General features: G+C 45.6%; 1 protein-coding gene across 1 annotated transcript in view; it reads left to right on the forward strand.

The window, feature by feature from the left end:
- Positions 1–6,081, forward strand: part of EHD3 (EH domain containing 3) — a 30,054-nt gene extending 23,973 nt beyond the window's left edge. The window contains exons 4-6 of the mRNA XM_075088704.1: positions 909–1,321; positions 2,376–2,540; positions 4,036–6,081. Of these exons, the coding sequence (XP_074944805.1) occupies positions 909–1,321; positions 2,376–2,540; positions 4,036–4,563 (1,106 nt within the window). The 3' untranslated portion in view covers positions 4,564–6,081. The remainder of the gene's footprint in view (positions 1–908; positions 1,322–2,375; positions 2,541–4,035) is intronic.
- The last annotated feature ends 6,214 nt before the right edge of the window (positions 6,082–12,295 follow it).

The following is a 12,295-nucleotide window of genomic DNA, read 5'->3' on the forward strand; positions in this document are numbered from 1 at the left end:
AGCAAAGGGAGAGCGCCAGTCTCTCAGTGCTGCTTTAGAGAATGTGGAAAAAATACCAGAGCTAGGAAGGGTGGTCATTTGGTTGCTGTCATTGCTGTTGTTTTAAAAACGTCTCCACACACACTATTTATCGTGCCCTGTATCACGTAGAGTTGAACCCAAGTCTAACACTGTGCATCCACTATCCTTAGTTTTGAGGTGTGTGAAATTTGAACCCACTGTTCGTAGCTCAGGTCTGCCTCTGGTGTTCACAGCAATGCTGTCTTGTAAGCATCAAGTACTTAGCAAAGTAAACACAAATCATTTTACTTTGTGCACATGCAGCAGGTATGACAGGATGATTACTCAGGTAAGGCAGGTTATTTGCATCCTGAGTTTTGATTTGGATGGGACAAAGTTAGTCTCACACAATCAGACAAGACCTGAGAATTATTAAGCAGTAGATATGGGTTTCAAACCAGCCTGGGTGCACACACTGCAATTATCCAGCTTTCTACAGCCTTTGTAGGCTATGCTGATGGCCAGAAATTGAGAAGCTAGACCTCTCATTGCCACATGCAAGACTCTGCAGTAGCTGTTTGAATATAGCAGTTTCCCCATGACATACATTTGACTGAAGCATCTGTGGCCCAAGTTCAAGACTACTTTGGGTGATCTCTTAATGTGAAGATGAGAGCTGTCCTTAACTGTGCGCATCTTGAGCGTTTCAGTGTGAAGGACAGTGCCTCATCTCCACCTTCTCTGGGGTAAGGAATGATGTTTGATGTTTCCTTTATCAAGCTACCTGAGGTACTGGGAAGCTTCCTCTTTTCAAGCTTACCCTCAGACAGCAATCATTCGGGTACAGCAGGCTTCTCTACTCCCATTCATATGCATGTACATCTCTGCCTTTCCTCCACCACTTGCAGGTTATGACTTTGCCGCTGTACTAGAGTGGTTTGCAGAGCGGGTTGACCGCATTATTCTACTTTTTGATGCGCACAAGCTGGACATCTCTGATGAATTCTCTGAGGTCATCAAGGCCCTGAAGAACCATGAGGACAAGATGAGAGTTGTTCTCAACAAGGCTGACCAGATAGAGACTCAACAGCTGATGCGGGTGTACGGTGCCCTCATGTGGTCCCTGGGAAAGATCGTAAACACTCCTGAGGTCATCAGGGTCTACATTGGCTCCTTCTGGTCCCATCCATTGCTCATCCCTGACAACCGCAAGTTGTTTGAGGCAGAGGAGCAGGACCTGTTCAGGGATATCCAGAGCTTGCCCCGCAATGCAGCCCTGAGGAAGCTGAATGATCTCATCAAGCGAGCACGTCTGGCCAAGGTGGGTGTTGGCATAGAAGAACCCAGGCATTCAGTTTGAGCTGTCTGCAGTATGCAAGGCTATGGGAAAGTGGTTTTGGCCAGTTCAGCTTGCAGAGCTGGTGGATCCTACTCTTTTTGCACCCCACTTCACCCAGGCCCAGCATATTAATCCTATGCACTTCAAGGCAGAAAGCACCTCCTCTGCTTGGTGTGTCAATTATGACAGGCCAGAGTGAGGAAGATAGCCACAGACTGAAGCAGGTAGCACTTGAAGGGGTGTGGAAAGCAGTTGCTCTGTGGTAGCAATGTGAGAATTAGGACCAATTTAGTATGTCAGAATGACACACCGAGGGAGTTTGTAAGCTATATGTCTTTTGCCTTAAACTTTCTTAGCCGCGAGAGATACCTAGTTTAGATGGATGCAGAGGTGGTGGAGACTCACAAGAATAGCAAATAAGCCTACCATACCTCTGAGTATTTGAAGTGAGCTGAATGAAGCCCCTCAGAATACAGGGAAGAACCCCATATCAATTGAGAAAAGAGATTAAAATATCCCTAGAAAGCTTTCTGTGCAAAGGTCTTCATTTCTAAGATAAACTGCTTGGTCCACCATTTTAAAAAAAAAAAAAGGCAGCCAAAATGTTACATTACTTAAGGACTGGTATTCATACTGAAATATTAAACAAAGCCTGGAGAGCTCCAAAACCCGTACGTTTGGTTTGGACTAGAAAGGGACTATTCCCTGGAAGGCTATGCCCAATGGAAGAACAAAAAAACACCCAAACAAACACACACCACTCCCTCTAGGAGGTGCGTATGAATGTTACTCTCTGTATGCCCCAGACTCATACACTCTCTTCACCTTGTTGCAGCACACAAAAGCACACAGCTGAGCAGCTCTTAGCACTGGAGCAATAACCAGTAGGTATAGGCAAGCTGAGGAGCTGAGCTTGCTCTTCAGGGTGGGACAAGATGGGGCTGAGTCCTATCACAGATACTTTCTGCTGGGAAGAATTTTCTGATGTGTGCTTTAACACTTGCGTCTTCATTCCATATCATTTAATGCCATTCAGGTCCATGCCTACATCATCAGTTCCCTAAAGAAGGAAATGCCCTCAATGTTTGGGAAAGACAATAAAAAGAAAGAGCTTGTTAACAACTTGGGAGAGATTTATGCCCGGATTGAACGGGAGCATCAGATCTCACCAGGAGACTTCCCTAATCTGAGAAAGATGCAGGTAAGCAGTAGCATCTTGGCCAAGGCACCGAACATCCAAGGAAAGCGCGTTAGAGTAACCACAGGGAATGGGACAGAAGCCACACAGACGTTGATTGTTGTTGCTTGTGGGGAAGCCCGGTTGTAATGCTGAGATGTGCAGGCTATATTTGGGCATGAACACTTATTGCACATAGAGCTCGTGTGAAGCTACAGCTGCCTTCATTTCTGAAATCTTTGCCTGAATAGCACTTCACAGCAAATGATTTCGTCTATTTTTCTTTATTTTTTCATTCCAGGTTCCATTTGCAGGTTTTTCAGGGCTAAGAATACTGCTAATTTATATTAAAAGGAAAGCTATATCCTGAAAAGCCTACATGTGCCCCTCTCCTCAAGAGCGGCATTTTTTTGTCTACTTCACTTTCTGTTTCTAGAAAGAGAGAAAGGAGGGTGTGAAAACTTAAAGCCTGTTTTTTATTTTAAGCAAAGAAGCCAGTTTTCTGCTCTGCAGAGCAGAGACCTGACCCAGTGTTCATTTAAGTCAAAGACTTCAAAGGACCTTGGATCAGAGCCTTGTATTGTATATTCAAACAATGCTGGACACTTCTACATTGCTGCGTGGCTTCAGTCCAAGCAGAAACCTGTTCTGAGTTGCTAGCTGTTGAAGTCATTACTAGCTCCCTATGGAAAAAATCAGCATCTGCTCTTTTTTTAAAGTATATTTTCCATAAGTTCTTGGGAATGAGATCTATGGAGTGTATCCAGTAGAAGATCCCATTCACTGCTTGTTAAAAATGTATGTTTAAAAATAACTGTACCAATCCAGTATGGGTGAGTAGCGTGGATTTAATGAGCAGAGGGTGAAGGATAAGGCTGTAGGTCATTTTGCAGTTTTAGAAGAGCATTATCTCCAGGCCCTGCTCAAAGCACTTGTGCTTAGCTGTGAAAATTACAGCAGCTGAGCCATACTGTAAAGACATGTTCACCTCTTTACAGACATGTTACTGGTTTTATGGCATTTTGAAGATGCACTGCACGATGAGTAAAATAATCTTTTGCCAGAGTGGTATCTCCTTTCCAGAGCACAGAGGGGGAGGGAATGCAGAGCGCTGGCTGGAGGGTATAGCAAGAGCTGCACAACCAGTTTGCCTTGAACAATTTGTCTTCAGGGAGATTGCTTCTATGTGGCTTGGAAAGGAGAAGTGTTATTTGCATACGACCATCACCTGGGCCTTTGAGTAAACCACTTCCCCTCTTTGTACCATGCCAGCCCCCATTTGTAAGCTAAGATAATTTTCTGTAGGCTTAAAGAGGATTTAAGTAAGAGCCAGGGCAGCCAGGGAGAGCCTATCGCATGCTGAGGAGCAAGGCTATCAGAGGGGGGAATGCTGAGCTCCCCACTCCTCTGCAATAGCAGTTTTCTTGAGCCAAGCAGCAGACAGGCATCGCACCCCACACTGTTACTGCACTGTGCACAGCCATGTCACTCACCTCTTGCTATGTTGTCCCACTTTAAGGATCAGTTGCAAGCCCAGGATTTTAGCAAGTTCCAGCCTCTGAAGAGCAAGCTGCTGGAGACTGTGGAAGACATGCTGGCTAATGACATTGCCCAGCTCATGGTGCTTGTACGCCAGGAAGAGTCGCAGCGGCCAACCCAGATGGTGAAGGGAGGAGCCTTTGAGGGCACCTTGCATGGGCCATTTGGCCACGGCTATGGTGAAGGCGCTGGTGAAGGGATCGATGATGCCGAGTGGGTGGTGGCCAGGGACAAGCCCATGTACGATGAGATCTTCTACACACTCTCGCCTGTCGATGGTAAAATAACTGGTGCCAATGCAAAGAAGGAGATGGTAAGGTCTAAGCTGCCCAACACGGTGCTGGGCAAGATATGGAAACTGGCTGACATTGACAAAGATGGCATGCTGGATGATGAGGAGTTTGCCTTGGCGAATCATCTCATTAAAGTCAAGTTGGAGGGTCATGAGCTGCCAAATGAGCTCCCTTCCCATCTCCTCCCTCCATCCAAAAGGAAAATAACAGAGTGAAAGGAAGGTTAAAGGGGAGAGGGAAAGGGAAGGGGAAAAAAGATCTAGAAAAAACATGTTTACTTAAATTATACCTTTAGATGTGAGATCACCTTTGGATTTATACCTATTTTGCTGTATGAAGAAAAAAAACTAAAGCAGAACAAAAAAGCCCAATCTTCTTCACGATAATATGCAATTAACTCTTCCAGTGTAATGTCCCTGCTTTCTAATGTGTAGTCTGTAAAGATGAAGGTAAAGAAAGGATACTGAGACTAGGAGAATCTGATAAGCAGACTTAGAAGAAAAACTGAAATGGGCTCCATTTTTTGAGAGTGGAATAGGCACCAATAGAAATCTGCTGACTGCCAGAATCACTCCTGAGCTTTGGCTGCACCTTCTGCTCTTTAATGGGTCTCACAAACTTCAGGAGAACAAGATCTTGATAGGGAAGAGGAAACACAAGGTCTCCAAACTATTGGCCAAACTAAAGAGCACTTCCTAATTAACATAAGCCCACACTAAAATACTAGATACTAAACCTCAGTGCTAAGAATTTTAGGAACTTTGATTCACTGTTAGATGGCAAATTTTACAAGAATTTCCCTGTCCTTAAAGAAAAAATAGAAATAAAATCTGAAACAGCTCTGAACTGGACAGCTGGAGTTCCTCATTGTTCACTGTGGGACAGGCACTAAGAATTCCCACTCACCTCTACCTCCCATTCAGTCCCCAGGGGAGATTTGTTCTGCAGGCATGGCCAAGAGAACCACCCCACCAAGGGGAACAGAAGGAGGGGGCACTAGAGGCAGATATCAGGTGGGTTGGAAGGGAGGAACACCACTCCCAGGCTCACTGAACATTTCAAAACTAGTGGATAGTGTTTTCTCTTTGAGCAACGGTGGTGTTTATCATTCCTGTGAAGTGATATGTTCACTCTCATTGTGCACAGTGAAAGCTACTAGGTCCCATTCCTACCGTGAAGAACCCCACACTGTCAGGTAGATGGTCCATCATAAGAGGAGAGAACAAGTGGGACAGCAGGCAGAGCTTACCTGCACCCCCCACAAATACAACCGAGGTGTTAACAGCCTTCACCCGCCCACCTCCTCACCACACAGTAACACTTGATCCCCTCCAGAACCTCTACCCTGAGCTAAGAGACCTTCCCCCTATCTTCCATGCTCTCCAAAAATTTTGTTTTCAAGACCTGATTTTGGCAGAAATCCCTCGATTTCCTAATTTGTTTCCCAAACACACTCACACACACGCAGGCACTCTTCTGGTTTTTGTTGTTGCTTTGGAGCAGCGTGTTGTTCCAATTCCTGTTGTCACTTTATATAAGCTGAGCTCCTACTGTGATGAAAAACCAAGACAAGTATAACTTATTTTATATCTCTGTGTTCATATTATATAGAGAAATATATTCTGTGTATGTAGTATGTGCTTATTGCAGTACATTTATCACTTGTCTTAAAAATTAATGCATTAACCTTTTTTGTACCCTGGTCCTAAAACATTATTAAAAAAGAAAGGCCAGATCTGTCTATTTATTTACATAGCAAAATGAAATGCAGCTGAAAACAAAAAAGCTTACTGCTACGTGCAACAGAATGAGGAAATCATTGTTAGCACATTCCCAAATGTGCATGTACAGATCAGCCCTGCCGGACTCGGATGTGCACTGCTGAATGGCTGGTTAACATCTGCAATGTCTCCTTTCTTTTCTGGCAGTCTAATCACAACCTCAAGATTTGCTGAAGCAAGTGGAATTATACCCACCATTCACCTTATTCAACACGGGAGAGGTACCAACCAAATAAATACTTCTTTAGGAAAAGGAATATATTGAAAGAGTTTCCTCCTGCCAGTCACAAATGAGAACGCTATAGCTTGATGAAGACCTGAAAAGGACACAAAAATATCTTAGTCTTAAGTCTTGCTAGCTCTAATTTTACTTCTTTCTTCATTGCCCTTTCTTTGCATGTTCATTACAACAATCGTTACCCCCAGAATGGGGTACTGAGATGCACTGAATAAGACAGAGCATCTAGGAAAGTGCTGGGGAGGCACTCGGAAAGAGGGTGTGAGCAGTAATGGTAGGCAGAGTTTCCATTTAGCATTTTCACAGAATGAGAGAAAAGGGGAGAGGAAGTCGTAGGGTGGAGAGCGAGCAGCAATAAATGCAGATTTAGGGACAAGTCAGCAGCCTGTATGTCACACTAGTTCAGTTACCCAGTAACCCCGTTTAACCAGCCTTACAGCGTGCACATCTGATAATGCTCTCCAGGTCTTTCTGTGGCACTTGTATCCATCTGACTCCACATTGAGGGACAAGGTCGAGGGTGAACAGAGCACCCTGAATTAGGCCTACCTCTGTGCGGGCACCACTTTCATACAGCAACATTGCTTGTGCCAAGCGTGTCATGCTGAAATTTAAAAGCAGAAGCTTACTGATTCTCTCAGAGGGGATGGGAGGAGATGAGGTCTATTAGCCTTTTTCCAGCATACACCAGCAAGGCGCTCAGGTAGGCGAAAAAGTCATTGTAATAGGTATCAAATGGCTTTTGGGCACAAAGCCGTCTGTGCTTGATTGTTTGGGCATCTGAGGTCACAAACCAAATCCCTAGCCTGTTGTTAAAACGTGTAGTACATGAGGTTTCATTGCGTTGCCCACAGTTGTGCTTTAGCCATCACAAAAAAAGCTTGCTGTTAAACAGGAAACAGCAAGATATTTTGGTAGCAAGATATACTGGTAGCAGCCATCGCCCCACACACCACGGCTAGGGCCTGCCAGCGCTGCAGCACATGCCGCAGCTCCTGCCTCTGCTCCGTGCATCGTGCAGAGGCTCCTCTTTACAGCTCCATGCCAGCCTCACCGGGAAGTTTCAGCAGGATTCCCTCAAGTGCCACCAGGACAGCAGCACAAAGAGCTCTGCCAGCCCAGGTCAAGTGCTCAGAACACCACCACAGCGCTGCGGTGTGGGGGGGTTTTTCTTTCAACACTCACTCAGAAACCACTTGTGCTGTCAGAGTGCAACTTCCCCAGTCACACCAGAGGGGAAAAAACCAGCACCAGCATTTTAGTGAGAAACATGCGGTTACTTAATACGATTGCACTGCAGTTCAGCAACAGGACAGGAGACAAATCAACCCTGTTACAGAGAGGGAACAGGACAGCAACTGGAGGCTGTGTTTCCAGAGAGGCAGTTTACAGACAGACCTCCACATTCCGATAAGTCTATCCAGTACATTTCACACTTGCTAAACTCTTCAGGAAATAAATAAAAAAAAATTAAAAACCACAAAAAACCCACACCAAACCTCAAGCACCCTGAGGTTCTCTATACGTACAAATGGTATGGTGATGAAAAGATGCATTTATTTCTCCATCCCCTTCCCACAGACAGCAGCTGCACATCCCCACCCCCCACCCCCTCTTTCTCCCCCCCCTTCAGAGTTATGACTATCTGGGCAATCCCAGGCACCTGGATTGCATCCCACATCGGTGGCAAGGATGTGATTTCCCCAGTCCACCAGGACCTCAGGCTGTGACACAGACCTCCAGCCCACACATGCTCTTGCCAGTTCACAGAGCCACGGGCCCAAAGGTGATTATCTGTGTCCGACAGCACTTCCTTTTTCTCAGAGCAGTTCTCAATTACTGGACAAGGTTTCCCCAGGACGTTATACAGAGGAACCTATTTATTTACTCATGTTGGGGGGAGGAGGGAGGGTTTAATCACATGAACACACCAGTACCACTTGCTTCTCTGATTCTCTCATGCCCCACTCCACCCATCCTCAGACAGAAGAGCTTTCACACAGTCAGAAGAACAAAAAGGTCCTTTCTCCAGACAGGAACGCATTTGGTCTTCTTTCATTTCTGTTCCTTTCTGGGAAGGATTTAGGGAAGAAAAATCTGCACCTACATGCTATATGGGCTAATATATGGGCTTGAAAATTAAGTTCTCTCTACTGTGGAACATGACAGGCAGATTGAATCAACAGTGCTATACAACCATTTATTTGAAGGGAAGGATAGTAATTACACAAAGTTCCCTGAATAAGATTTCACAGGAGGTGTGTAGTTTAGCAAAAGGCAATTACTTCTGTGAGCTGGAATTTATCCAGCATGCTGGAGTTCAGAGGGATTTTTAATCAAACAGAAAAGGTTAGAATCAGTTTTTCCATCATCTTAAGTTCCAACATAAACTTCATACAACAATGAAATTCAAACTGTTCTTTTAACTTTCTCTCCTTATTATACCTTAACGCTTTGTATGATGGCAGCCTTTGGTGGTGGAACACAGAGTTATGGGCGATTTGACCTTACGTGGAGCAACAGTGCTCCTACGAGCCCAGCAGGAACCAGGGACAAGCTTCTCTAGAATTTACCTCAGAACATGCTCCACCTCTTGCATCATGGATAGCTTCCTCCTCTGCTATTGTTTATTTCAATGTTTCTCTTATTATAGGGACAGGCTGTGGTAAGACTAATTAGGTGGCTCCACATTTAGGCTTTGGCAAATCAAAGGACATGATAGACCCCATGATTTAACCCTTTCCTAGACTAGGAAGTCCTCAAGTCCTTCAAAGCCTGACAGACAGGTGTTTGAAAACCCTCATGGAGGGTGGCATCGAGTTATTCCAGAGGAGCAGCTTGACTGTAACATCCAAGTTATTTTTGTGGAGCTTTCACAATACAGCATCTCTTATTTTCTGGTCTTTCACTTTCCTTCTTTGTACTTACAAGCAGTTCCCTCCTCTTCCCAGTCTGTGCAAGGGTGGGGGAAAACCAAGGCTTAGTTTGGAAACTCAACATGGTAAGAAGCTCAAGGCTAGCGCAGGCAAGTCAGTCGCTGTGTAGCTTTCCAACTTCTTCAGGCACTGCAGATAGAGTAACAAAGCTAGTATTTAAAGCAGGATGAATGCATTTTGAAACAATTCCTCTCTGCCCGAAGGGAGAGAAATCCCTGGCGAGTACGGCACACATTCTCCACGGCACACCCGTTCCACTGATCGCTTCGCTGGCCAGGAGCACGTCAAACACTGTATGGGTTGCTAGGGTTTAAAATGGGCTCTTCTCCAGCTAGTTACGTGTCGTGTAAACAAGCATCAGCAAGGGCTCCATTAATGTCTTCTGAAGACATGAATGTGGGAAGTATTTTTAGGCCTTGGATTGTATTGTCCTCCTCTCCTGTGCTGTCATGCAGACAAAGGCAGTATGCATGGAATTCCTCTCCTTACACCTCACACAGGATCCCTGCAAGCAAATGCCAACTAAAAACTCTTTCTAGGCAGCTTTTACCCACTGCTCAACCTACCACCCTACGCATTTATCAGCAAGATGAGAATCACAGAAGCTCCTTATAAGGCAATGGCAGCACAGAGGTCAGAAGGAAGTGCAGCTCCCAGGGAAAACTCTCTGACCACTTCACTTACCTCCTTGAACGAAAAGCTTTCAAGGCAGGATTTCAGCAGGGTTTTTTGTGGTTTTTTTTTGTTTGTTTGGTTTGGTTTTTTTAGACAGTGGAAAGGAATCAAAATAAGAGCTCACTGCCTGTCTGCCTACCTTGTTTAAGCCATTCACAAAGATGACAAAGTGGAATTATCTGCATCCAACCACCTTTAAACTTTACATGTCACACAGCACAGGTGTCTCCCGGTTTGTACTATAACTGCATAACCAGGGTCCCAGCCGGTAGCTAGTAGGTATGTTAAATTCTCAAAAGCAGAGGTGCTCCCTAATCAGCATGGAAGGACCCAATCCGTCAGTAAAGAGTTCCTTCATATGCCAGTCAGGAGTTTCAATTCCTCTGTATACACAGAAAAGTCCTAAGTAGCTTAAGCATCCATAACAGCTAACTAGCACCCATCAATCCAATTCTAGCAAGGAGAAAACATTTGGCAAGCTAGGGAACTCACACCATTTGCCACAGGAAGGTTAGTTCTCTAATAGCATCATCTTTGATGACTGATCCTGCTAAATGGTAAAAGCAGACCGATGACCATCCTCTCTGCCAAGAAACCACATCTTGCAGATTAAATCATAAAAAGAAATGGTGGCATGGTCCCTGGGGTCCCACCCGCAGAAACCAACAAACATTAGCAAAGCACATCTAAATCCCTTCTTCCTTCTGAGCCATGTGAGACCTGACTTTTCCTTCTGAAATTGAGCAGCCTTGAAAGGGGAAAGATGATCTAATAGTTACCATTTAGTGCTAGTCTGGAGCTTTGTAGGCTGCTCAGGGGCAATAGATAATCCAGCAAATGGAAGAGCAATTGAAAAAGAAGTTTTACTGCCCAGAGATGTCTTATATACACAGGTGTGGACAGAGGTATTTAGAGAACAAGTTATGCAAGGAGTAACTGTCAATCCCAGGTCTCTCAGGGAGCCTTAATCAAAAAACCCACTATGGTCAAGTACCAATGATACAAACTAGGTCCCAATGTAAGCTCTGCTTCAACCCTGCTTCAGCCCAAGGCAGGCAGTACATACTATAACCAGCAATTGGTTCTTGACAGAGCTACACATGGATTTTGCCTTGCCAGCTATAGGCACCAAGTATAGCAATGCTGTGTAACGAAAGTGGCTGAATGCCTCAGAGACATCCAGGCCCACAGCAACGAAACCTTAATCCATGGACCACTGATGTTATTTAAGACCATGGTACTTGGCCTAAAGCCATGCAAGCATGCAGCCTTTATGGTGGTGGGTTTTTTGTCTGTCCGTCCCCGCCCCCCCCAACACTTTGCAGGAATGGTGACTGACAAAGCAGTGAGGTTTGGCAGCAGTACTTTCCTTTAAGCTCTGCTGATGCAATTGCTCCAGCCCTTTGCCTGCAGTAGTTTCCCAGCCTTGCAAGCTATGTTCCCCAAGTCTGTGAGGAGACGGAATGCTGTGGAGGAGGCTCTTCCAGGCCTCAGGCACAGCCCTTAGGCAGAACAGCACAGAGAAGACCACATGCTGCCTATGAAGTGGCAAAGCCTAGGCTTGAACAGCTTTTGCCTCCCCCTCACTCCTCTACAAAGCTCAGTTAAAGCCCAGAAGCACCACATCATCTCAGCCTTAGAAGCATTTCAGTACAGACCCAAGGTCATTTCACATCTCTTGTGAGAATCTGGAAGCAACAGTTAAGAGCTTTGCCTGTGGTTTTTGATAGCAATTCCTCTTCTTGAGGTCACTCTCTGTCCTTCTTCCCCTCTCTCTAGGGCTTTGGGGAAAATACAGATCTCCATCCAGCCTGCAGAGTGGGAAGGGGAAAGAAAAGTACTTATCCTGACATCCCAAAGACCCTCTGAGACAGGCAAGACTGATGGCCCTTGTTCTGTAGCCCCCTGCAAAAAGGCAGCCTGTGTCAGGTCCCAAAGCAACCCAGCAGAGGAGGCTTCCCAGCCCAGCCCTTGGGAGAAGTGGCCAAAGGCACAAAGGGAACCCCAGGGACTCAGAGATGGGACCAAGGGACAGGAGGGAAGCTGCTGGAAGTTGGCCAAGGTGCAATGTACAGGCTGCCTGCAAGCAGAGCATGTTCAAAGCAGGTCATGCCTCCATGGAGGGTCTGTCCAGCCATCTGAGAGCAGCTACTCTCCACCCAGCAGGAAACATGATATCTCCTTCACAGGAGAGAAGGGCAGGAGAGGGTAAACTGCTAATGTGACAAACAAGGACACGTTGCCCTTTCCAGCTGCCTCTATCCCAGCCCTGTAGGGATCATGCAAGGTCACAAGTATTTCTAATGATCTGCTTCCG

This window comes from Phalacrocorax aristotelis, chromosome 3, assembly GCF_949628215.1.
Source record: "Phalacrocorax aristotelis chromosome 3, bGulAri2.1, whole genome shotgun sequence".
Lineage (NCBI taxonomy): Eukaryota > Metazoa > Chordata > Aves > Suliformes > Phalacrocoracidae > Phalacrocorax > Phalacrocorax aristotelis.